This window comes from Petaurus breviceps, unplaced genomic scaffold (assembly GCF_028583685.1).
Source record: "Petaurus breviceps papuanus isolate PSGF00001 unplaced genomic scaffold, PetGlider_PUasm1.0 90740, whole genome shotgun sequence".
In the NCBI taxonomy this organism is placed as follows: domain Eukaryota; kingdom Metazoa; phylum Chordata; class Mammalia; order Diprotodontia; family Petauridae; genus Petaurus; species Petaurus breviceps.
This window is the reverse complement of record NW_027187330.1, coordinates 899,525-927,448: the sequence shown is the minus strand read 5'-3', so window position 1 is coordinate 927,448 and position 27,924 is coordinate 899,525. Positions and strand designations below refer to the sequence as shown.

The 27,924-nt window shown below is 39.1% G+C and overlaps 1 protein-coding gene and 1 pseudogene across 1 annotated transcript in view; both read left to right on the top strand.

The window, feature by feature from the left end:
* Positions 1-27,924, top strand: part of BLNK (B cell linker) — a 111,302-nt gene that overhangs the window by 18,825 nt on the left and 64,553 nt on the right. The window contains exons 2-3 of the mRNA XM_069067106.1: positions 15,755-15,820; positions 27,598-27,647. Coding sequence (XP_068923207.1) covers positions 15,755-15,820; positions 27,598-27,647 — 116 coding nt within the window. The remainder of the gene's footprint in view (positions 1-15,754; positions 15,821-27,597; positions 27,648-27,924) is intronic.
* On the top strand, positions 26,346-26,656 carry LOC138145430 (ATP synthase membrane subunit K, mitochondrial pseudogene; annotated as a pseudogene).

The window sequence follows — 27,924 nt, the reverse complement described above, 5'->3', positions numbered from 1 at the left end:
CTCTCTCTCTCTCTCTCTCTCTCTCTCTCTCTCTCTCTCTCTCTCACCACACCCATTCTCCACTGTCACCTACAAAACAATAATGCCTAAAAAAACCTCTGAGCCCTCTCCAGGCTTGTGTAAGAAGAGCAAAGATAGAGTACACTAGCTGAGATAATAGAATGGCTCTAGGAATGTTTGTTGAACCTGGGAGACCGTGAAATTAGCCTGGAAGTTCTGGTATAGTGAAATCAAATTCTGTAAGTAAGCAGAGGTGGGAAGCATATGATTGGGACAAAATGTGGAGGGAGAGCTTGAGACCAAATGGGAGACAGTGTCGGAGGTTCTATGGCTTGAGAAGCTCCAGGAAGGAAGCGTCTTGGACATAGTCCTCAGGAGTGAACAGGAACTGTCTCAGGGCGTGCCATTCTGCAGCACTGATCACAGCTCAGTTAGCTTGAGCATGTTGGTGGAGGAGGGGAAACCAAAGACATCCAGCTCCTGGCAAGAGTAAAGTATTGAGGAAGAAAACAATGGAAAGGTATCAAGTTTAAAAATAAATGAAAAAGGTCAACTTACAAAAAGCCTATGGATCATATGAAAATAGCTTATAGAACACCATTGTCATTTAAATCAAAGAACTGCAGAGTTGGTAAGGCTTTCAAGCTATTTAACCCATCTCAAAGCAAGTATCAAGTCTACAATATGCTTAACAAGGTATCACCTAGGCTGTCTTTATGTACCTCCATTAATGGACCACCTACTACCTTACAAGTTATGCATTCTATTTTTGGATAGCTTTAATTTTTACAAGTCAGGCAGCTAAGTGGTGCAGTGGATAGCATGCCAGGCCTGGAGTCAGGAAGGTTCATCTTCATCAGTTTAAATCTGACCTCAGACACTTACTGACTGTGTGACTCTGGGCAAGTCACTTAACCCTGTTTGCCTCAGTTTCCACATCTATAAAATGAGTTAGAGAAGATAACCACTCCCGTATCTTTGCCACGAAAACCCCAAATGTAGTCATTAAGAGTCAGATATGACTGAAAGCAACTGAAGAACAAATGATTAGAATGCTTTCTGGAACTTCTACCCATGGGTCCTTCCTCTGACCTATGGGGCCAAGCAGAATAATCTTTAATCCTTCCTCCCTATGAAACATGTGACAGGAAGAGAAACAATCCTCCACTGATATAATTAGGTCATAAGTAATGGTAACAGTTTCCAAATTTATTAAATGATTTAGATTTGGGAATGTCAAAGCTAGAAGGAGCTGTAGAGATCATCTAGTCTAAACCTAACATTTCACAGAAGGGTAAACTGAGGCCTGAAAGGGGAATTGAGTTGTCCAAGGTTCTATAGCTTGTTTCCTAACTTCCAAGCCAAATACTTTATATACCTGTTTATAGCCTGATTTTTCTTTTAGAGGAAGCCTAATTTTTTTTTCAGACTCTGGACCTATGCTTATGTTATCTGCCATGCCTTTACAGATCAGAATGTACGAGACAAATTCATATTACAGAAGAAAAGGCAATTTCCCTCTAGTCAGAATTTTCCTAAAGTACAGTGTTCTATATATGATCACTTGGGCCAGCTAGGTAGTGTAGTGAATAGAGCACTGACCCTGGAGTCAGGAGGACCTGAGTTCAAATTCAGCCTCAGACACTTAACACTTACTAGCTGTGTGACCTTGGGCAAATCACTTAATCCCAACTGCCCTGCCTTTCCCCTCCAAAAAGACCAAAAAAATAAATATGATCACTTTGGGGTCTATTCCACAGTGTCCTGGAATTCCTATAGTTGGAAAACTTGTGGATCTGTGTAGTTTCTTTTTTAGAACACTGAAATGATGAGCGAGACATTGTCTTCTTATGACAGGGCTTATTTAAGCAAGTGTATATAATTAAAGTAAGAAGGACTCCATGGCCTCCCAATAGCTAGCTAGTTAATGGACAGGTTCCTGGACTTCTCAGTCCCAAGAGATACATTACCCAGGACACTGGTGGCGTAGCTTACCTCAGGTAAGAGTCTCATCACATTTGGGATGCCACTGGGGACTTCCTGAACCAGTCTTTTTAGTTGTATGTTACTCACCCCAAAACTGAGCCTGATCATTTGGACAAAGACATGGTCATTATCAGGGTTATCTCCATGGTTCCAGGATGAAGGTCATCAGTGCCAAGAAAATGTGTTTAAATAGTGGGATCATCCAGTAGGTATCTGAGAGCATGGTTGGGGAACCTGCCACCTTAAGGCCACATGTGGCCTGCAAAGTCCTTGGGCGTGGCCTTTTGACTGAGTCCAAGTTTTACAGAATAAATCCTTTTATTAAGGGGATTTGTCCTGTGACGTTTGGATTCAGTTAAAGCACCGCACTTGAGGACCTAAAGGGCCACATGTAGCCTCGAGGCTGAGGCTGCACATTCCCCACCCCTGTACTAGAGTAACCATGACCTTCCCCTTCCACAGGATCCTGAGATTTAAAGCTAGAAGGAATTTTAGAGATCATCTAGTCCAACCCTCTTTACACATTAGGGAAACTGAGGACCAGAGAATTAAATAAATTGTCTGAGATCCCACAGCTATAAAGTAGCAGAACTTGGGGCAGCTAGGTGGCACAGTGAATAGAGCACCAGCCCTAGAGTCAAGAGGACCTGAGTTCAAATCTGACCTCACTTAACACTTACTAGCTATGTGACCTTGGGCAAGTCACTTAACTCCAATTGCCCCTCCAAAAAAAAAAAAGGAAAAAGAAAAAGTAGCAGAACTAGGATTAGGACATGAGTCCTGAGACTCTAGAACTCATGTTCTTTTCACTCTTCCAACTGTTAATCTTATACAAAAGGTACAGTGAAATGTAACTATCCACAAGGGTACCTACTACTTAGAAACTTCCTGAATTTCTTGGAGAAAAATAAATAACAGAAAACATTCCCCATAATTACCAATTCTCAGAATGCGAAAGACCTCAGAGTATCTTACATTTAAAGCCAGAAGGAATTTTAAAGGACATTATCTGGTTCGACCAGAGCCCCCTCTAGAGTGGACGATTGCCTCCTCCTGCAAACCTCTAATGAGAGGAAACATTCCCACCCAAGGGAGCTGCTACATTTTCCCATTTTTCAATAGAATTTCTAAGGGTTTTTCCCCCTTACATGGATCTGCTTCTATATGACTTTTATTCATTGCCCTTAGTTCTGCTTTTTTGGAGTCTAACAGAACAAGTTTAATCTCTCCCCTATAGAATAAAAGCCTTTCAAATACTTGCCTATCAAGTTCATATTAAGTCCCTTCTTCCCTACTTAGACAATATTTTAAAAAGCACTTGGCACAGTGCCTTGCCTAGCATACAGTAGATGCTATGTAAATGTTTATTCTCTTCCTTCCCTCCCTTTCACTGATGTTCATGAGGCGTGGTCTCAGGGCCTTCCGCTGTCCTAGTGACCCTCTTTTGAGGCTTTACCATTTGTCAATGACCTTCCTAAAATATGGAACTCAGTACCCAGATATGGTGTGGTCACCTTCCATTTACACGGTATATATTTTGCATTTCACCTAGTTATTTACATATTGTCTTCCCCCATTAAAATGTAAGCTCCTTGAGGTCAGGGACAATACAGTGTTTTTGCCTTTCTTTGTCTCCCTCTCACTTAGCATAATGGTTGGCATATAGTTAAGGGCTTACTAAATGTCTGTTGATTAACCAAGTGAACAGAGCAAAGTAGAGTGGGAGTACATTCTCCATGCTAGACTGGATGGATGGATGTTAAGGTAGCCTAGCATCACCTAAGAGCCCACCCCATTTAACTCCTCTATGCGATGGTGGTGCTTGGTTAGAAGTGATGATGGGTCCATAAAAACATACTTTTAGACAAATAAATGACACCTTTTTTCCTGGTAATTGCCCAATCACATTACTACCACCAACTCCAGCTACAAGAGGTCTCAACATAGTGTATTGATGATTCTGGTCTCTCAAAGGCTATATACCAGTAGGACTCAAGGGCAGGTCTTACCAAGGACTAACTCAGTCAGAAATATTCATCAGTAAGACACTACTAAGTTATCCATCAGAAAACATTTAATTACTTACTATGTGCTAGGCAGTTTCTGCCCTCAAGGAGCTCCCTTCCTATTGGGGGAGATAACAGGTAAATGACTAGGTACGTATAAGAATGGAGGAGAGGTAATTTGAGAGGGGAAGGCACTAGGAGCTGGAGTCCCAGGAAAGGCTGCCTGCAGAGGGTAGAATTTGAGCCAAGTATTGAAGGTGGAGGTAAGAGGCAAGGTATCCCAAGGCAGAGAAAAGCAATGGCCAGGGGATGAGTGTCATATGTGGAGAGGAGCGAGTAGATTACTATAGCTTGATTGTAAAATGCATGGAAAGAAATAAAGTGTAAGAAGACTAGAAAGGAAGGAAAGAATGAAGAGCTTTACATATCAGAGTAGTTGATGTTTGACGTCGATGGTGATAGAGAGCTATTGAGGGCTGAGTGATCTAAGCAGATCTACATTTAGGAGAATTTCTTTGGCAGATGAGTAGAGGATGGGTTGGAGTGGGGAGAGATTTGAGATAGAGACCAATTAGAAGGGTATTGTAATAGTCTAGGGGAGAGATGATGAAAGCCCGAACTAAAATGATGACTCTTTCAGTAGAGAGAAGGAGATGTAGGTGAGATATGAGTGAAGTTATAAATGTGTACATATATATAAAAGGGTGACACTTGAAAGCTTGGTTGACTAGAAGGATGATTGTACCCTCAATTGTAAGAGGGAAACCTGAGACAGAAGAAGGTTTTAAGGGAAATCGAATGAGTTCCATTTTGGACACATTGAGTTTGAGATGCATTTGTAACATTCAGTCCAAGACATCTAAAATCTAAGTACCTTTTGGTGATGCAGAATGGGAGCTAAGAAGATTGTGGTTTGTCCTTCATTCTTGAAGAGGATCATGACATCAGGAAGATGATGTTGTGACTTGTTAAGTACATTGGATGTGAGGGAGGGAGGCCTATGCAAAATCACTGGCCTCACTCTCTCCTCTGGGAGCCATCTAGGTCCAGTGACCAGATATAAATCAAAACTACTGGAGATGACCCAGGATGCAGTGGGAGACCTTGGCCTTTTAAAGCTAAAGTCTTTCCAAGTTCTCACTTTGACTGAAGCAAAGCCCATTCAGTGATTAAAGTTGTTTAAGAAGTGAGGCAAGGGGTAGCCCCTTTAATCCAAATGAAAGAGAAGTAATTACTACTCTGAGTCATCAGGCCCAAAATATAACCATTAAGTTGTGCTTGGGTAGGGACCCATTTTTGGCAAATCAATGAGAGCCAGAGTAAATTGGTTTTAAGGTGTGGTTTTTAAGAAAGAAATCCAGTCAGTAAACCTCATGATATCTAGGTAGATTTCAGCCTCCAAAACCTACCCACCCTTGGGCAGAGCACCCTCAGGTAAGGGCATGATAGCCCATGTGGAGAGAGGAGAAGAGGGGAGAGGAAGGGGGAGGAAGGGAGGGGAGGGGAGGAACTGAGTTGGTCAACTGGCACTGGCCAGCTGGGTCCCCAGTGGGGCAGTTGGGACTACTATATTTCACTGCATAATCATTGCAGATTTATACCAAATGCTTGCAAAAAGTGGGATATGACCATTATGTGAAGCTTTAAAAATTTATGCCAGTATTGCTTAAAAATAATTTATTATTAAACTGTCTTTGGTACAAGTTTAGGATGCATGGAATACTCATGAATATGTGTTAAAAGCAAGACATAAATGCATATCTATTTGCCACTGGTGAATACACTGCTGTTCTGTTTATCTTTTAACATGATGAGCAGAATTATACCATGCAACAATTATGCGATGAATGGCTATAAACCAATTTTTGGACTGAAAAAACAGGGTGCAATGATTATGCAGTGATACCGATTATGTGGTAAGATATAGTACAAGAGATATAGATCTAAGTGTAAGCATCGTCTGCATGGAGATAATGGAGGGAAAAGAGAGTTTGACCCAGAACAACCTTGGGACGTACAAAATTGATGACAGTGACGATGATAAAGATCAGAGGGCACCTAGAAGGTGACGTCAGATAGGTAGGGGGAAAACCAGGAGAGTATTATGCCATGAAAACCTAGAGAGAAGAGAAGAGGATGTCCAGGAGGAGAAGGCTGTCAATGGCATCACATGCTGCAGGGAGGCTGAGAGGAATTGAGATTGAGAAAAAACCATTAGATCTGGCCATTTGCTGCCCAGGGCCTGGGAAGCTATCTACTTAAGAAAAGTCTAGGTTGCAATCCATGTCAGGGAAGAATGAAATCACAGATCTGCTAAAGTTTAGGGAACCAAAGATAAATGTGTTCTAAAGATCAGTTACCAAGGACGGGGAGGAGGAAGGTGTGGAAGGAAGACCCACAAAACAGTAACAAAAATACTCTTCGTAGTCCATCCAGCAAAGTTTATTGTAAGGGCATCTTTGCAATTAGAAAGACAGCTCGACCTAAGAGCCCAGGGAAACCCCCAAATTATGGCAGGTCAAAAACAAACTAAAAATTAAGCTGCAAAATAGATTTGGAGATTCATCTTGCAACTGATTTCAAAGTCAAAAACAAATTCTTCAAATAAGGAATCAGTAGGATCTCTTAATGATCACTGTGTGAAAGGATGATAAAGGCAGCTTTTAGAAAGACCGAATGAATTCTTTGCCCTTCTAGTAACCAAAGAACATTACAAAGAGATCTATTCCTTTCCTCCTGTCATTTTTTTAGTTTTTTTTTTCTTTTTGGATGGGGGAGGGCAGGGTAATTGGAGTTAAGTAACTTGCCCAAGATCACACAGCTAGTCTTACGTGTCTGAGTCTGGATTTGAACTCAGGTCCTCCTGACTCCAGGGCTGGTGCTCTATTCACTGTGCCACCTAGCTGCCCCTTTTTAACATTTTTTTTTTTGCTCACCAGTTCTTTTCTTTTTTAAACTTTTTATGTTTAGTTTTCAACATTCATTTCCACAAGATTTTGAGTTACAAATTTCTCCCCATCTTTCCTCTACCCCCACCCCAAAATAGCGATCCTACTGAATACCTCTTCCCTCAATCTGCTGTCTCTTATATCCTCCCCCATTCCCCCACTGACTTTCTAGTAGGGCAAGATGGATTTCTATGCCCCAGTGCCTATATATCTTATTTCCCAGTTGCATATAAAAAAAATTTATATATATATATATATACATATAATTTTTTTTTAACATTTGATTTTAAAACTTTGATTTCCAGATTCTTTCCCTTCTTCCCTCGTTACCCACCCCTACTGGGAGGAAAAGCGATTCAATATAGGTTATAGATGTGTAGTTATGCAAAACATTTCCATAGTAGATATATTGTGAAAGAATTACTATCTTTCCCTCCATCCTATCCCACCCCCCACTTATTCTATTTTCTACTTTGACCCTGTCCCTTTTCAAAAGTGTGTGCTTCTAACTATGCCCCCTCCCCCCAATCTGCTCTCCCTTCTATCATCACCCTCTTGTCCCCTTTCCCCCTACTTTCCTATAGGGTAAGATACCCAATTTTGTGTGTATGTTATTCCCTCCTTAAGCCAAATTCAATGAGAGTAAGATTGATCCATTCCATTTTGCCTTCCTGTTCTTCCCCTCCATTGTAACAGTTTTCTCTTGCCTCTTTTATATGAGGTAATTTACCCTATTCTATCTCTCCCTATCTCCTCTCATTATATTCCTCTCTCACCTCTTTTATTTTTTAGATATCATCCCTTCCTATTCAACTGATCCTATGCCCTGTGTCTATGTATACCTGTACACACATATATATACACACTCACATATATTTATACACACATATATCCTCCCATATAAACATATATATGTATGTATATACATTCCCTTTGACTATCCTCATACTGAGAAAAGTCTCATGAGTTACAATTATCATTTTACCATGTAGGAATGTAAATAGTTCCATTTTAATAAGTTCCTTATGATTTCTTTTCCCTGTTTACCTTCTCATGCTTCTCTTGCTTTTTGTATTTGAAAGTAAAATTTTCTATTCAACTCTGGTTTTTTCATCAAGAATGCTTAAAAGTCCTCTATTTCATTGAATGACCATATTTTCCCCTGAAACATTATACTCAGTTTTGCTGGCTAGGTGATTCTTGGTTTTAATCCTAGGTCCTTTGGCCTCCAGAATATCATATTCTAAGCCCTTTGATCCCTTATTGTAGAAGCTGCTAGATCTCATGTTATACTGATTGTGTTTCTACAATACTCAAATTGTTTCTTCCTGGTTGCTTGTAATATTTTCTCCTTGACCTGGGAACTCTGGAATTTGGCTATAACATTAAGGGTTTTCTTTTTAGGATCTTTTCCAAGAGGTGATCAGTGAATTCTTTCAATTTTTATTTTGCCCTCTGGTTCTAAAATATCAGGGCAATTTTCCTTGATAATTTCTTTTCTTTTCTTGCTTTTTTTTTTTGGAGGGCAGTTGGGATTAAGTGACTTGCCCAAGGTCACACAGCTAATAAGTGCTAAGTGTCTGAGGCCAGGTTTTTTAAAAATCAATTGGGGTTAAGTAACTTGCCCAAGGTTACAGGGCCAGTTTTTTTGTATGGGTGTTAATTATCTGACACTGGAATCGATCCTGGGTCCTCCCGACTTCAGGCCATCACTCTTACTCACTGCGCCACCTAACTACCCCCTGAGGCCAGATTTGAACTCAGGTCCTCCTTACTCCAGGGCCAGTGCTCTAGGTGGCCACTGTGCCACCTAGCCACCCCTTGATAATTTCTTGAAGGATGATTTCTAGGTTCTTATTTTGATCATGGCTTTCAAGTAGCCCAATAATTTTTAAATTATCTCTCCTGGATCTATTTTCCAGGTCAGTGGTTTTTCCAAAGGGATATTTCACATTGTCTTCTATTTTTTCATTTGTTTGGATCTGTTTTATAGTATCTTGGTTTCTCATAAATTCACTAGCTTTCATTTGCTCCACTCTAATTTTGAAGGAATTATTCTCTTCAGTGAGTTTTTAAAATTCCTTTTCTATCGGCAAATTTGGCTTTTTAAGGCATTCTTCTCCTCATTGGCTTTTTGGGCCTCTTTTGCCATTTGAGTTAGTCTATTTTTTAAGGTGTTATTTTCTTCAGTAAGATTGTTGACTCTCTTTTCATGATTTTCTTGCATCATTCTCATATCTCTTCCCAGTTTTTCCTCCATTTCTCTTACTTGATTTTCAAAATCCTTGAGCTGTTCCACGGCCTGGAACCAGTTCATAGTTTTCTTGGAAGCTTTTGATACAGGAGTTCTGACTTCATTGTCTTCTTCATGTTCCATTCTGTGATCCTTTTTGTCCACAAAAAACAGACCATAGGGTCTGTTTGTGCTTCCTCTGCTTGTTCATATTGCCAGTCAATTACTTGACTTTTGAGCTCCTTGCCATGGCAGAACTCTGCTTCCAGAGAGGAGAGCTTTGTCCCAAATTGTTGGAGCTTATGCAAATGTTGTCAGAGGTCTGAGGAGAGTGCCCTCTCTACAGAAACCACACTGGCAAACTGGCGTTTCTCACCCTAGGACCACTACCCAAGAAAGTGACCCAGATCCAAGTAGGTCAAAGCAAAAGCTATTACCCTCTGAATGGTTTCTTGGGCCCCTACAATGCAGGCCAGGGGCTCCTGAGGCATCCATGAGGCAGCCACTGCAGGTGCAGTGTGTGCCTCCACCACCTCTCACCCCGGTGAAGGGCCAGACCACACCCTTCCTTTCCAACAGAGTTCTGACTGACCTTCTACTTTCTTTTTGGCATTTACGGATTGAAAATTCTGGAAACCACCACAGCTGCTGGTGATTCAGTCTCCCAAAGTCTGCTTTGGCCACTGCTGCCTTTCTGGGGCCAAAACCACACGACTCACACAGGACTGTGCTAGGCTCCCAGCATGTTGCAATGAACCCTTCCTACCAGCTTCCCAGGCTGCCTTCAGCAGGAGATTTGTTTCTCCCCATCTCCCTGTGGGTTCTGTAGCTCTAAAATTTGTTTAGAGTCACCTTTTATAGGTATTTGAGGTGGTTGGGGGGGGGTGTCACAGAATTTCCTGCTTCTATTCCTCCATCTTGGTTCTGCCCCCAACAAAAACCATTTTTTAAAAAATAAAAGTTGGGACAGCTAGGTGGCGCAGTGAGCAGAGCGCCAGCCCCAGAGTCAAAAGGACCGGAGTTCGGATCTGGCCTCAGACACTTAACACACACACACACACACACACACACACACAAACTAGCCATGTGACCTTGGGCAAGTTACTTAATCCCAATTGCCCTCCAAAAGGCAAAAAATGAAATAAAATAAAATAAAAGCAAAAAAAGATTATTCATGTTTGAAATGACATCTAATATCTACCAGAAAACTTTTCAATCTAGGTTGGAATCCAGTTAGAAAGTAATATAATAGATTTTTAATATATTGGAATCACTGACACAGAATTTCCCTAACACTCAATAAGTTGCAGAATAGCATACCAAAAACAAAACAAAAAAAAAGATTACAGGACCCTGATATACTACATAATTTCTAAAGGATAGAAGATTGAAACTAGTTAACATCTTAGGTTTTGTTTTTCTTGGGTTAGCAACAAGATGAAGAAAATTTGAAATATTTCTTATTAATTTACAACAGTTTCACTGAGTCTATGCTAAAGTAGGACCCAATATTTCTATTTCACCTTTTTTTGTTTGCTTTATTTTATTTTTTATTAGCTAATTTATTTATTTTAATTTTCAACATTCACTTCCTTAAGTTTTAAATTTTCTCCCCTTCCCTCCCCAAGATGACTTGCAATGAGATATAGATTCTACATATAACATTCCTATTAAACATATTTTCACATTAGTCATGCTGCATAGAATTATAACAAATGGAAGAAACCATGAGAAACTACTTCACTTTTTTTTTCTTTTTGATTTTTGGATAGGAGGAAGGCAGGGCAATTGAGGTTAAGTGACTTGCCCAAGGTCACACAGCTAGTAAGTATGTCAAGTGTTTGAGGTTGAATTTGAACTCAGGTCCTCCTGACTCCAGGGCCAATGCTCTATTCACTGTATTACCTAGCTGCCCCTTTAAAACAGTCACAAATCCTGTCCTGTTCTTGTCTTTTTTTTTTTGTAGGCAAGGGAGAGGAAGAGTGGAATAAAGGGTTGTTTATGAGAATTTTTATTAGACTATAATTTTTTTCATTTTGTGTATATTGTACATGGGGTTAAGTTTACAATGTACATTACACGGCCTGACAGAAAACAAAAAATAAATTACAAGACACAAAAAGATAAAAGAGAAGCAAAGTACAGTCTGGGAATTATTCTTAATTAGTGGGTGAGTACTCAGAGATAAAGAACATGCTGAAATTCAATTGCTTTGTGTAAATTCTTAAAAATAGTCATTTTGGAGACACCAGATCAGATATATCGTAGGAAATGCACAGGTTGTTCTAGACTTAATTGACAAAATGACGTAGATAAAGCACAAAGTTGGGGTAGCAGTGTCCAGCAGAGAGTTCTCAAGGAATTCAAAGATGAAACTGATCAGAGCTGGTCAAGGTATCCCATCTGACCTTATAAAAGTCATTGTTCTGAGTGCTTAGCAAATGGCCAATAGCATCCCTATAGGCCTCTAGTGGAAACCTAGATAACAGCTGACAAGTGATTCTCATGTCCAAGCAATCGATGGTAAGAGATTATTTGCATGTATAATTTACAGTAAAAGAGAAGTCATAGGGCATAATGGAAAACCAGCCTCTGAGTAAGAAACACCTGGGTTTAAGTCCTATCTCTGACATATTGACTGTGTGACCCTAGACAAGTCACAACCTCTCAATGCCCGCAGGAAATTTTCTAAAAGTATTAGTGGCAAAACAGTTACAGATCTTTATTGGCAGAGGAAGTTTACTTGTTGGGAGGTTCCTATTGAAATCACAGACATTGTCCAAAGGGGGAAAAAGTTACTAATTTTAACTTTCTATGAAGTTAAAGCAAAATGGATTTCTGACTGAGGAATGAATGTTCATTTGAGGGACTAAGTATCCACAAAGATAAAGGTAAATCATTGGACAGAATATGTTTAGATTTTTTTAAAGGCTTTGATAAGGGTCCACATAAAAGTTTTAAAAAATAAACTGAATTGTACTGCCTTGTCATGGATAGGAAATCAGATGTGGGAAATAGAGAGGGATAAGTTGGCATGTCTGTGGCTGGAGGAGGGTAGGGAGATGGTGTTCCCCAGGAGTCTGTGCTAGAACTGATCTTGGTGAAATTTTTGTAGATGATGTGTGGGGTGGGTTCTATAGTGAAATCTTTCTGTATGGAACTGGCACTTCTGGATAGTGACATTCTCCAATGATGAGGGAAAATTTTGATAGACTGATCAAGTGGTCAACAGAGCAGATGAGTAAGACCAAGGGTCTCCTTGAGGAAAAGGAATCTGAACAGTGTTTAAAGGGTGACAAATTTCCATCTTTACACTGTGGCCCAGGAAAGGGACCTCAGGGGAATGCTGGGAACCAAAGCTGGCAGCATAGATGACTTCTGATGCTATCCACCTGTGTGACTTCAAGCAAGGAATTTACCTCCTCTGACCTCTGTTTCATTATCTCTAAAAGGAGGAGGTTGGATTAAGTGACCTCTGAGAGCCCTACCAGGTCTGCATCTATGACCTTATGGTTATATGATTTCAAGATCTTGTAAAGAGAATCAGCCAGCTACATTAATTGAACACTTATTTTCCGCTAGACACTTTGAAGGGATGCAAATAAATATTAAACAAGGTCCCTATTCTCAAAGGTACTTAATATTTGAGAAAGATATATTTCTTTTTTCCCCCCATATTTTGAATATTTTTTTCTCAATTGCGTGTAAATTTTTAACATTCGTTTTTAAAAATTTTGAGTTCCAAATGTTGTTCCTTCTTCCCTTCCCACCCCCTTAATTGAGACGGCAAGCAGTTTGATACAGGATATACATGTGTAATCATGCAAAACATATTTTCATGTTTTGAAAGAACACAGAGATTAAAAAAACACAAGAAAAATAAAGAAAGTTGTGTTGGTTTTGGTTTTTTTAGGTATGCTTTGATCTAAATTCAGACTCCCTCAGTTCTTTGTCTGGATGTGAGTCCTTCAGAATTGTCTTAGATCATGGCATTGCAGAGAAAAGCTGCATCATTTGCAGTCCATCATTGTTCAGTATTGCTGTTACTCTGTAGTATTCTGGTTCTGCTCACTTCACTTTGTAAGTTCATATAAGTCTTTGAAGGTTTTCCTGAAGCTGTCCACTCATCATTTCTTATAGTGCAATGGCACTACATCACAATCACATACCACAACTTGTTCACTTATTCCCCCATTGATGGGCATCCTCTCAATTTTCCAGTTCTTTACCAGCACAAAAAGATCTGCTATAAATATTTTTGTACATATAGGTCTTTTTCCTTATTTTTTTTTTAAATCTCAGATACAAACCTAGTAGTGGTATTGTTGGGTCAAAGGGCAGGCACAGTTTTATAGTCTTTTGGGCATAGTTCCAAGTTGCTCTCTAGAGTGGTTGGATCAGTTCACAACAGAAAGATACATTTATATGAAAAATACAACAATAGGGACGGCCAGGTAGCACAGCAAGTAAGAGCACCGGCCCCAGAGTCGGGATGACCTGGGATCGAATCCGGACTCTGATACTTAGCACCACACCCAGAAACACCTGGCCATGTAACCTTGAGCAAGTTACTTAACCCCAATTGCTTAAAGAAAAAGATAACAATATAGGAGAGTTGTGATCTGGGCCAAATGAAGTATATAGGAATTAAGGGCTGTCAGAATATAGAGGCAGGGCAGCTAAGGGGTACAATGGATAGAGGGCTGGGTCTGGAGTCAGGAAGACTCACTGCTATTCTCAAGATTCTTGGGCCCAGGGTTTTGGGCTGTCTGTCAGAGTCCTAAGGGGAGAGGACAGTCAAGATGGTAGAAATGACCTGATGAACACCATCTCCCGTCTCTCCCTCAGGGTGTTCTCTGCCTGGGTCAGATTGGCATTGTAGGATGATACTTTAGTAGATGTTGTTAACTTCCAGATTTTCATGTTTGCATATGTTTTCAATGGTTTATTTAATTTTTTTATTTTGATATCTAATTCTCCTAAATTAATTAGATCACTGAAACGAGGATGATTATAATTATAATGAAGATGTTAACAACAACTAGCATTTATACAGGGTTTTAGGGTTTGCACAGTGTTTTATACCACTAGATAGAGATCTGGACCTGGCCTATTTACTAGCCCTGGAGGCAGGCAGACCTGAGTTCAAATGGGACCTCAGACACCTACTAGCCGTGTGTCGCAGAGCAAACCACTTAACTTCTGTTTGCCTCAGTTTCCTTAATTATAAAAAGAGGATAATAATAGTACCTACCTCCCAGGATTTTGGTGAACTTAAAATGAGATGATATGTATAAAGCATTTAGCACAGTGCCTGATACACAGTGTTTAAATAAATGTGTTTCCCAGTGCCCAGCAAACAGAAGGGATTGAACTAGATAATATGCGGGGAACCTATGACCTCAAGGCCATACATGACCTTGGTCTTCATTTCTTATAGGTCTTCAAGTTTGGCCCTCTGACTGAATCCAAACTTCACAGAACAGTCCCCCTTAATAAAAGGATTTGTTTTGTAAAACTTGGACTCAGTCAAAAGGCTACACCCACCCAATAATACCACTTCTAGGGTTGTATCCCAAAGAGATCATAGAAGTGGGAGGAAGACCTGTATGTACAAAAATATTTATAGCAGCTCTTTTTGTGGTGTCAAAGAATTGGAAGTTAAGGGGATGCCCATCAATTGGGAAATGGCTAAACATGGGAGCCGAGGGGGAGAGGAAAGGGAGGGGGAGAAAATTTGAAACTCAAGGGATAGTGGAACTGAATTTTGTAAACTAAAAGTAAACAAACAAATTAATAAAGACAAAAAAAAATTTTTAAGGCCACACCCAAGGACCTAGAAGGCTACACATGGTCTAGAGGCCACAGGTTCCCACCCCTGGACTAGATGGTTTCTCAGTTTCTAATTTAAGATTCCATTCACTCCCAGATAGTGATTAATTAGCTGAGCTAAAAAATTGTCTTTCAGTCACAGCCCTTCATTAGTCTGGAGTCCTTCTCTGCCTTGCATTGTGTTGTCCTCTAAGGACCATTTCAGTATGTTCTTTGTCTCTCAAGGGGCTCAAGCAGAAACTCTGCCTTATTGTTCATCATCCTAAAAATGACTTGATCAGCTAGTAAGGCCATTCGCTGAATTCTTTTAGAAGCATAGACCCCCCCCTCAAAAATCAAGGTTGGCTTATTGATGTCAGAGTCAGCCACTCTGCCAACACCGAGTTCTCTCCTTACCTTGCTCAAAATGATCCTCTCTCTCATAGCCTCCACATCCTCTTCCTCCTCACAGTTTGAGCCAGCCCCTCCCTTTCCTTGCAAAGGCTAATGGTTCATTCTAAAAAGCCACCTTCTTTATATAGAGCCACACACCAAAGCACCTAATTGCTAAACCCATTTAATAGGCCAAAGTAACATGTAGGTACCAAAAAGCATTGTTTAAACAAAGCTTAGTCCAGAATGGGATTTGGTTTCTCCTTTCTGTAGTCACAGGGGAGACTGAGACTCCTGAAGAAAAAAAATTTAAATATGAGCTTTAAAGTTGTTATTTTACGATAACTGATGTTATTTTATGGTTGGTTTTCTTATAGGCAACTTCAAAAGGTCTTCCATGGTATTACAAACAACGAAGGTGGAATAATGAACAAATTTAAAAAGTAAGTGGAATCTTCATCAGTTTTATTGTACTCACAGATATACAGATATTGAGTGGGAAGGGGTGTGGTTTACCTCCTGAAAAACATGCACTGGGAAGGGAAGTTACCAGAATGGTTCTAAGTCTTCTTTAGAAGGTGCCCCTTCCTCATCTCTTCCTTCTAGTGATAAATGACAACCTTGGAGTTGGGAGGAATCTCCAAGAGTCTAACTGAGTATACCTGACCAGGAATCCACTCTGCAGCACACCTAGGAAATGATCATCCCACCTCTGCTTGAAGACACTTGGGGGAACCAAACTATCTCCCAAGGCCGCTCCAGTTCAGGATAGCTTTAGTTGGGAGGAAGTTTTTGTGACATCGAGCCTAAATTTGCTTCTCCACCCCCATCCTACACCACTATTGCTCCTAATTTTATCCTCTTGAGCCAAAGATAATCAGTCCAGTCCCTCTTCTATATGCCACCCTTCAAAGGACAGCTTGCATCTCAACCTGAAACCTCTTTCGTATGATCAACATTCCTATTTCTTTTTGTCGATTATCATATGGCACAGTGAATAGAGCCCTGGACCTGGAGTCAGGAAGACTCATCATCCTGTGTTCAAATCTGGTCTCAGACACTTACTAGCTGTGAGACCCTGGACAAGTCACTTAACCCTGTTTGTCTCAGTTTCTTCATCTATAAAATGAGCTGGAGAAGGAAATGGCAAGCCACCCCAGTGTCTTTGCCAAGAAAACTTCAAATGGGGTCATAAAGAGTCAGACATGACTGAAAAAGCCTGAACAAAAACACCACCATGAACCCAAGACTTTTCAATCATCTTAGATACCATTCTATAGAAGATATCCAGGGGTTTAATGTCCTTCCTAAAATGTGGTACCCCATACTAAACACATGTGACAAATATGGACTGATCAAGGCAGAGTACTAAAGGACTTTCTAGTTCTGTATACCGTCCTTCTCTTTACAAGTACCAAGCTCTGTCAATTGATGTAAAAATGTAAAAGTAATTTTATTTTCATTTATTATAGTTTCCATCTGTGCAAGTGTACTTTAGATATAAATCATTGTAAGCAAATACTATAATTTTCCTTTAAAATAAAAAAAATTCATTCTACTAGCTCTATTTACTTTGCTTTATGGATTTTTTTTTTTAATGCACTGCATCAATTGATACAGTTTGGTCTTTTGAGGTCTTCTTAAATTCTGGGCCTTCAACTCATGACCCTTCCTAAAAACCAGCCTTCCCTCTTCCCTCCCCCATATCCAATCAATTGCAACGCTCCTTTGCTTCTGCCTCCACATCTGTCTCTATCTATCCTCTTCCCTCCACTCTCATTGTCACCACACTAGTTTAGGGCCTCATCACCTCTCCCCTGGACTCTTAATTGATATCCTGAGTGGATCCCCAGCACCCTAGGACGAAATACAGACTCTTTTTTAGCCTTGAAGGCCCTTCACAGTTTTGTACCAACATCTTTGTCCAGACAGACTCATAACTCCCCTTCATGTTCTACACTTCCCCATACATAAGATTCTGTATCCTACCTCTGTACCTTTTCACAGACTCTTCCCCCATACCTAGAACATTCTTCCCACTCACCTTTGTGTCTTTTCTATTTTCTCTTTCCCCAAAGTCTCACTGATATTAAGATATCAAAGTATAAAAACTGCACTAAGACTTTTGGGACACCCTATATTTTATATATCCTAATCTGTGTGTATATTGTTTTCCCCAGTAGAATGTAAGTGCCTTATGGATGGGAACTGTTTGATCTTTGTATTTATATCCCTATCACCAAACACAGTGTAGGCACTGTGGGCACATGGTAAGTGTTTAAGAAATGCTTGACAAATTAAATAGAATTAATGCAACCGAGGATTATGTAAGGTTTCTTAGCTGTCATAGTTGATTCATAAAATCCATTAAAGTTCCTAGATGTTTTTCATACAAATTTCTCCTTACCCATACCTTCTCTACATTGTAACTCTGAAACGTATTTTGGAACCCAAGTGTGAGATTGTGCATTCATCCCTATTGGATTCCATCTTCTTAATTTGGCCCAGTGTTATAAGATTTATTTTGGATTCTGACTACCATCCAACATGTTGACCATCCCTTCCAGCTGTGTGTCATCTGTAAATTTGATGAACATGTCATCTATATCTTCATTCAAATCATTAATAAAAATGTTAGACAGAACAGGGCCAAGAACAGATCCCCGGGTCATTCCCCTGCAGACCTCCTTCAAGTTGACATTGTACCATTAGTTTTCCAGGTCATGTGACCAACAAGATGGCAGACTAGATACCTTCTCTGATCCTCAGATCTTCATAACCTCTCAGACCTCTCCAAAATAGGAATTATTCACAACCGATAAGTAATGTCAGTTGTCTCCATGGTCAAAGACATCAAGAACCTTAATAAGGTAACGACCTAATGCATTAATAGCAAGGAAGGCTAATCCTCAATCCCTAATGCATTTGCTCAGCATTCCCTTACCTTTGGCAGGGCTATACAAGCCAATCCATGGACTTGCAACCCTCTTTCCATCTCTCTGTGTAATGTAGAAGGCCAAAGGCCAGAAGCTTGCTCTGAGTGGGACTAAAGTGTGGCAGCACATTGTGCTTCAACAGTGCTCATCCAGAGAAATGAGTAAAAGAGGGAACTGGGGCAGGATACCAGAATGCATGGGGGAGCTACCAAGCAAAAAGGGCCAGAGCAGTAGCAACTAACTGTAATCAGTTGTGTCCTCCCAGAAATAGCTCAGGGAAGAAATCAAGGCTGGTACAACATGAATTGCCCAGCGTGGAAGGGGGTTTGACAGCTTTGAGGTCCAGTACCCAGAGAAACCACCATTGAAGGAGGGGTCATAATATGAATTACTAAATAGGAAGAGGAAAACTCAGTTAAAGACTTTAAGTGCCAATCAGATAAACTAAAAGGGATGATATTAATAAAAGAAGGGTAGAAGGATTCCAGATAATCTAAATGAGTCCAGATATCTCTAAATAAATATTACAAGATAAAACAAAATGAATTAACACCCAAAGGATCCTGTGTATTCCCAAGAAAGCACGGGACCACAGCAGAATGTATGGTTTCAGATAGAAATAAAAGTTATGAAAACAATATTTATGAAAAACAGCAAAAATAATTAGCAGAATAAACAAACTTAAATCCACAGTGGCAAAATCCACTAAAACAAAAGAGAGGAAAACTGATTGGGGAATCTAAATACACAGAAGTAAAAGACAATCTGGACAAAAAGAAGGAAAATATAATAGTTCTAGAAGAAAACGTTAATCTCAAAGACAGGATACTTAGAGTCATCGAACCATTAATGACTGCTCCTTGAATCATTTCCAAATTCAGCATCTTATACTATTGTCTGACCTACATCTCTCCATCTTTTCTATAAAAATAGCATGAGAGACTTTATAAGATATTTTGAGAAAATTTACACAAATTGTGTTTATACCACTCCTCATATCTTCCAGTTTAGCAACCTGTTGAAAAAGGGAATAAGACTCATCTATCTTATAATCTGATCTTAAATGAAGCTATGCTGAGCCTCTGTTATCAACACTTCCTTTTCACTAACTATACTTTAATTATATTTCATAATTCTGCAAGGAACCAAAAATCAAGCTTACTGGCTTATAATTTATAAATTCTCTTCTCTTCTCTTTTTTGGCAATTGGGACAGTTGACCCAGTTCTTCAATCACTCTCCAGTTCTCATCCTCTTTGAAGATTACTGGCAGTGATACAGCAATAACATCTCCCAGTCTTAATTGTAATCTAGGATGAAGTCTATCAAGGCCTGGTGATCTGAACTTATCAGTTCTGTGCACACAACAGGTGCTTAAAAATCTCTTCTTGTGGGGCGGCCAGGTGGCACAGTGAGTAAGAGCGCCAGTCCCGGCGTTGGGAGACCCGGGATTGGTTCTGGCCTCAGATACTTGGCACCCACACAAAAAATAACTGGCCATGTAACCTTGAGCAAGTTACTTAATCCCAATTGCTTAAAAAAAATCTCTTCTTGCATTGGATCATATCCAAGGAAGATGGATGCTCTCTTATTTATCTTGAGTATCAACTCCCTATTAGCTATTTTCATTCTGTCTTTGTTAGTCCAAAGGCCTGTCTTCCTACCAAAACAAAACCCAGAAGTAACATAAGAGTTAAGCAATTTCTTCTTTCTAGATTCATTCACCCTGAGCAGTGATGCCCTCCTCATCTTTATCTGAATATAGTATTTTTTAAATCATTTTTGTTACTCTTGGATTTTTTTTTGGAGAATTTTAGCTCATTCTGAGCTTTTGTACTCCTGACACAATTTTCACAGAAGTGTGATATGTGTTGACATCCATCCTCTGCTATTTACCCTTGCTTTCATCTTCTTAAAACATCTAAGATGGTTAATGGAAGGCAATGTGACTTCATGGATAGAACACTCACCTTGGAGTCAGGAAGACTCGGGTTCAAATCCTGCCTCTGACACTTACTGGCTATGTGATTCTAAAGACTTTACATAACAGTTTCTGATCTGCACGAGAAAAGAGTTTGCTCCCTGGGAATTTTTTCAGCAATGAAATCATAGATCCAGACCAAAAAAAAAAAGTATGTTGACGTTTCCCATATATTCACATAGACCTCTCAATACAATTTCAATCAGTCAACATTTATTAAGTACCTACTATGTGTTAGGTACCATTCTTCATTGGAATTGTTCTTCATGCTTTCATAATTCCATTCTTGGTTTTTTCCAATCTCTCCTGGCCTGAGATCCCTTGTAGAATTTAACTTCAAGAGTTTCATATTTATCCTTTCTCCAAACCCTTCTGAAATCTGCTTTCCCATATTGAAGGAGGCTATTTGTGACTTTCCTTTCCCTCATGACCACAAATTATGCATACAACCATCTTCTCACTAAGTTAATTGATTGTAAACTTCTTGAAGGAAGGGATCATGGAAAATCTAAAACTATTAGGGCTTGTGTGTCAACATTCCCTTAATGCTCAGAGTTGGTAATGATGATTAGGAGAATCAGATCCAAAACAGAACTGTCCCTTGTTGCTCTTCTACCTTTTGAAGGATGACATTATCATTAAGGCAAATCAGAACATTCATTAGCAACTTTGTTGTGGACAGGCAGAGATCTCTAGACAAGTGAAGAGATGAGGGATAAAGTGAAAAATCACAGAATTCTGTTTCTTTCTTCCCATGGAAAAGAAGTTGAACAAGATGCAGTAACTGGAACTACTCACATTCTAAAAATCAGAAAATGAGCCCCCATAATCAGTTAACCAGAGGCCATCCTTCTTAATTCAGGGTATCTTTGTCCAAACTCAAATGGAAGATGGGGAGAGAGCAGGAAAACAGATGAGGAAAGATAACGCAGCTCAAACAGCTTCCACAACCATAAGGGTTCATGTCCACTTTCCATATTTTGATTTTTCTTCTTTTCTTTTTTGCTTTTTGGAGGGGAGAAAGGGGGGAAAGTTGGGGTAAAGTGACTTGCCCAAGATCACACAGCTAGTAAGTGTTAAGTGTCTGAGGCCATATTTGAACTCAGGTCCTCTTAACTCCAGGGCCAGTGCTCTATTCACTGTGCCACCTAGCTGCCCCAATTTTTCTTTTTAATTATAGCCCAAGAACTCTTTTTATCATTAGCACTCATAGACTCTACCACTTACTAGCTGTGCAACCAACCATGAGCACGTCATTTAACTTTTCTGAAACTTGGTTTCCTCATCCACAAAATGGGATTAACACATTTGCCCTGCCAACTTCACGGGGTTATTGTGAAGAAAATGCTTTGTTAAGTGTGAAGCTGTTACTATTATTTAGGACACTAAGACCCTGTCCTGATGCCTCATCATGGTGTGCTGGGGACATGGACAAAAGCCCATGCCAGCAAAGCACAAACTCTCACAGATCCTACAAAGCTGGAAAGGTCTGATGACACAAGGCATATCTGCCATTTTAGTCCTTAATCTAGTGAAGTCCAAAGAGGCTTTTTGCTAAGTTGGCCCCAAAGTAATATATTTTTTAGTCATAGGAGCCCTTGTAAACCCTAAGTAGTAAACCCTAAGGTCTTATCTGCATCAGAGAAGATGGCACCCACACTCACAAAACCACCAGTTCCCAACTATTGAGGCATTATCATTATAGGGTAACATCTACTGTCACTTGGGATTTCCAACCCTTGTTCATGTAGAACTCAAAGTTGGGACATGAAAGAGGTCCTCTTTATTCAGGAAAATGGGGTATGTTTCTTCCAAAGAGACAAGAACCTGGGAAGGAGGAAATTTGTTTTGAAGTTTGTTAATAGCTCCAGTCCTGTAAGGACAGGAAGGAGAGATGAGCAGAAAAAATAAATGTGATTTAAGAGGTGTTTTGTTTTGTCTTTAAAATTCAGAAGTTAGGAAAAGGTTTTAAATATAGTTACAAAATGGAGAAAGATTTTAAAACCTCTAAAAAGAAGGTTTGTTGGTTTAGGTTAAATGCATAGACTTGTTCCCATTTTTTAATGGGAGGGAGAGGAAGAAGAGAAATGCCAGAAAGCTTACTGGATGCATTTTATTGTGATCTTTGATCATAAAATAACTTTGCCATGGTGAGTTTTGCAAGCATTGGGAGCCTGAAGTAGCATAGGAGCTATGAAAGCTCTCATTGATATACAGATGAACTATGTCATGTGTTCAGAAAATGAGGCATCTGGGACATAGCAGACAGAGTGTTAGACTTGGAGGCAGGAAGATCTGGGTTCAGGTCTAGCCTCTGTTGCTTAATTTCTCTGGACTTCATTTTCTTCATCTGGGGGTGGGACAAAATCATCTCTCAAGTCCCTCGTGGCTCTAAAAATAATCCTATGATTTTATATCAAGGTGTTGTGATGATCTGTATTGGTAGAGGAAGTTCCCACATCAGGAGTCCCACCATGTTGGCAAATTGTTCTGAAATATATGGGGGGATCGAATCTTTCTTGAGCGTGCAGATAGAGAGCATTGACTCATCATTTCTACTACTCGATGTTCAAGGATTGTGGAGTGGAATGCATAGTGACTGCACAGACGGTGGTGGAATGTCGCTGAAGTGAATGTAAATGTTCTTAAATTCTTTTTTTTTTTAAAGCAATTGGGGTTAAGTAACTTGCTCAAGGTTACATGGCCAGTTATAATTTCTGGGTGTGGTGCTGAGTATCTGAGCCTGAATTTGATCCAGGTCATCCCGACACTGGAGCCAGTGCTCTTGTTCTTAAATTCTTAGTATATCTCTGGTTCTCTGAAGGATGACATGCAGGGCCTTGGCTCTGTGGCTCATACTATCTACCCCAGAGGCTCAGCTTCCTCTGGGAACTGATCCACAGAAACTTTGCCCTTTTGTAGTATAGAAAGACTAGGATATGTCTGTCCTTACTCTAAACTTAGTTGATCTTTAAACCCCAACCAGATACATCAAATTTCCTGATCCTCTTGCTCTCTGAACCTTCCTGGATTCCTAGAATCAGTGGCATGTGACATTTGGTCCCTTTCTGCTGCCATAGCTGCTAATACATCTTAATACCTGGTTCCAACGCCACCCTCTCCCTTTACCTTCTTCTCCAATCCCACATATTCCAGACTAAAAGGAGGTTTTCTCTAGAATTTATTCACAAAAGAATATCGACAATAAAATTCAGAAAACTGAAAGTATATCTACTGTAAAAGGATTCTACCCAACAGAGACTAGATGCCTCCCAAGAATCTAAAAGTAGTCTTCTGAGCTAACATCTACCCCAGAGAAACTGACCTACCATAATGCCTATTCCCACAGCTTCAGTGTCTCATTCCTAAATGACCAAAAAAAGGAGAATCTTTATTTCTCCCCTGAATGTTCCTAGGTGGTTGGGGATAGACTTAGCTAGGTGTTCTGGACAAAGCTGTGATCTGGGCTGCAATCTCAGGGTCCCTTTCAACCAGTTAGAATGTTGACTGGGAACAGAGTACTCAATTCTAAAGGGAAGGAGACATTCTGAGAAAGGTTACAAAGAGTTTGCTGTTTTGTCACAGTAACCAGAATTTTTTCTTTATGTATAGCCATATATTCTAAACTGTTTATTTTGACCTGTGTTTAAGATGGTTAAGTGACTTGTCCAAGGTTACACATGTTGTAAGTAGAAGAGCCAGGATTTGAACCCAGGTCTTTTGACACCAAACTCAATATCTTTTTTTATTGTTCCATGATTCCTCTACTAAAAAGGAAAGGAGAAGACTGTCTACATAGGTCCAAAAATCTGGAACCTGCAAAATAAGAACAAGAATGGTACTGAAGGCTCCCCAGCAATGAAGTCCTTGACCTCAGAAGCTAACACACATGGCATAAATATAGGCAAAAAAGCAAAGGAGATTAGGTATTCTAACACAAGGAGGCAATTTGATCTCTTTGGTATCACTGAAATTTGATTAGAGAAGACTCATGCCTGAAATATGACTCAAAGGGTATATACTTTATTCAAAAGGAAAGGAATAAATTAGAAGGGGGATGAGTAAAATAACATTGTACATTAAGAAAATATCCTCATGTGAGGAAGGGGGATGTATGGCAGGAGGCATTTGGGCTAAGAAAAGAAATAGAAATTATATGTCCCCTGGGTATGCTATGCACTCTCTGGACCAAAAGAGGAAATAGATAGAAGTTCAGAAAAAAGATGTCAAGTTTGGCATAGGGGCATGGTATAGTGTTGAGGGACCTTAATTATCCAGACATCCTTCTCTTTATCTATAGCTCCTTCTCTAACAGAGCAGTTAGAGAATGAGTTTTTGATTCAAATCTTGATTTGTCTTGATGGCAATGTCATCCTTTAAAGTGGGGAGGCACCGATGAGGGGAACTTCTATTTTGGATCTGATTTTTACCCACTGAGGAGGAACTTGAATGAAAATGACAGGAACTTTTAGGAGGAAGTAACTCTCCATTTTAGACTGTGTGCTAAAGAAGAACAAGAAAGCCAGATAGGCTTTGACACATTTTAAAAATCATTAATATATTTGACTGATTTTAGGGCCAAAAAGTGAACAGCATTTGGTTAGTTATAGGTGAAAGGCACCTTTTTAAGAAACAAAACACATCACTGCAGGGCTGCCATGTTTTGGCCACAAAAGTTGAGAAGGGGAAGGAATTTCTTTGGAATGAGATAATCCTCAAAGGTTTTTTTTTAAAGGAAATAAAAAGGATTCTTTACACAGTGTGTAGAAAGAAGGCAAGGACAGAGGATGCACACTTGCAGATAGAAGCTGGTGATGGCTTTTCCCTTGTTTTGTCCTTCTACTGTTTCTTAATCTTTTATGGAATGACTCTGCTTATAAACTCTCACCATCCCTTTCTCTAAGATTTTACAAATAGATTCATATTCTAAACTGATTCTATTTACATAGTACCTAGCTCCTCTTGGAAAGACATCAAGTATTCATTGACATGCAATTTCTAGGCTCACTGGATTTCCTCATTTGGGGTGATTAATTTGTAATAGTGAAACTTCCCTAGAAAATGATGCTATTTCTGTGTCATTGTCTATTTATCCATTTCCCATTATAAACAGTTTATTTGAATAGGCAAGGTCTTGATTGCAAGCTACATCTCATTTTTATTCTTTTAATTTGGCTTGATTTTTATCATTGGCCCTATCAGTCATGATGTTACTCTACACCTATAATTAGTTTTTATAAAACTCCCACATTATTAACAGACAAAGAATCATGGAATTTGAAAGTAGGAAGGGACCTCAGCAGCCATTTAGCCCAAGGAAACTCCACTCTGACATACCCAACAAATGGTAATTTAGCCTCCACTTAAAAACCTCTGGAGAGGAAACTCACTCCCTAAAATTAATTTCTTATATTTTAAGACATAATCAATATCATTTTGTGGTATTATTTGTGAAGCCTAACAGCTCCAAATTTACTAAAAAAAATTAAAAGAGAATAAGGACAGATAACCTTTTATAGCTATTTATGTCTATGAGGTTAAGATAAATTCTTAACTAAACAAAGGACAGAGGTGGTCACAAAAGATAAAATAGATTATTTCAATCACACAAATTTGAAAAACTCTTGCACAAATAAAATCCACTCAACTCCAGTAAGAAGGAAAGCTGTCAATGAGAATCTGATATCCAAGCTATTCAGAGAACTAACACAACTATATTAAGACCAAGTCAAAGAACATTAAGGAGTTCTCAAAAGAAATAAAAGAATATTAACAATCATTTGAAATGTTGCTCCAAGTCACTAAAAATAGAGAAATGCACATCAAAATTAACTCTGGGAGTTTACTTCACACTCAGCAAACTGGCAAAAATGACAAAAGATAAGGACTTGGAAAATAAATGGATGTGAATACACTTGGTTGAAGCTGTGAAGGGATCCAACTATTGTGAAAAGCAATTTGCAATCATGCTTTTTAAAAAGTTATGGAGGGGCGTGGTGGCAGTGGACAGCGAAGGGCAGCGGCTACAGTGGCTTCTGCAGTGGGGTCCGTTATGGCAGGTCCAGAATCTGATAGTATCAATTCACTAGTTTTAAGAAATACTTCAATTCATACACCCTTAATGGCAGAAAGAATTATGTACTGGCCACTTACGGAGGAATCGCTTTGCTCATACTACAGTATATACAAGGCAAGGTCTAAAAAAACTCTAGCTGTGAAAGCAACATAAATGGAATCCAGTATGTATGTGTGTATATGTGTATACTTTGTCAATCATCAAGTTCCCTGGCTAAAAGGACCTGCTGTCAACTTAGCATGTGATCTCCAGTTCTTGAAATAAAACATGAACTCAGAAAAAAAAAAGTTATGGAACATTTCATGCCTTTGACGCAGAGATTCCAAGATACTAAAGAACAGAAAGGTCCCATAGTCACCAAAATATTCATAGCAGCATTTTTTTGTGTGTTAGCAAAGGAATATAAACTAAGTGCATATCCATTAAGTGAGTGATAAATAAACAAAATATGGTACACCAATGCAATGTAATATTATTACACCATCAGAAACAGTGACTATGAAGAAAAGAGAAGCATGGGAAGATTTCTATGAACTGATACGTAGTAAAATAAGTAAAACCAGGAAAACAACATGACTAAAAACAATGTAAATTGGAAGGACAAAAAATTAAGAAAACCTTCGATTGAATACTATATGATTATAATGACCTAGTTTGACCTCCAAAGAGATGAGAAAACTTATCTAACTCCTTTCTTTACAGAGGTTGGGGACTGTGGGTATGGAACATTTAATATACTGTCAGACTTGGTTGATATGTTGCTTAGTTTTGCCGAACTGTTTTTCTTTCTTTCTTCGTATTCTTTTGTTAACAAAAATTGGTTTGCTGGGGAAAGGGAAGGGAAGGATGCATTCAGAAAGGAAGGTGATATAACAAAAATAAGTATTAATAAACATTTATAAATGATATATCAGCATAGGGCTTCTTATATAGTCTAAAAGCCTTTGGCCTTTTTTTTTCATTTCAGCTTACCAAGGAAATAAATTATAGTAAAATACAATTATCAAATTTTTTTTATATTCATGGACCCCCTGAAATCTATCCTCGAAAGCCAGATTAGAAACTTCTAGTCTAAATAAAAATGTTACTAGTCTTATAAATATGACTTATAAATATGTGACTAATCCCTGTTTTGAGGTGTGAATATTTTTATTTTTTATCAACATTTGTAATGGGTCTCAGAAATAGTTGTCTGATTAATTATGTATCTAATGATTGTTGTCCACAGGTTAAAAAACAAAGCACCACCCAGTGTGCCTCAAAGAGATTATGTTTCAGGTAAGAGTCTCCTAATGAAACTTTAATTGAATATCTCTTAAATAGCATTGGATTGTGCTTATCTTGTGGTAGGGGATGCACTGCCTATGCCAATATAATATGAAAAAAAATGGTATCTGATTTAACTGCTTGATATAGTAAATACAACCAATATCTGATGATGGAGAAAAATAAAGAATGATAAACTATTAATAACCTGTAGTTATATTTATGATGCTTCTAAAATTCTGAGGAAGGAAGGAAGGAAGGAAGGAAGGAAGGAAGGAAGGAAGGAAGG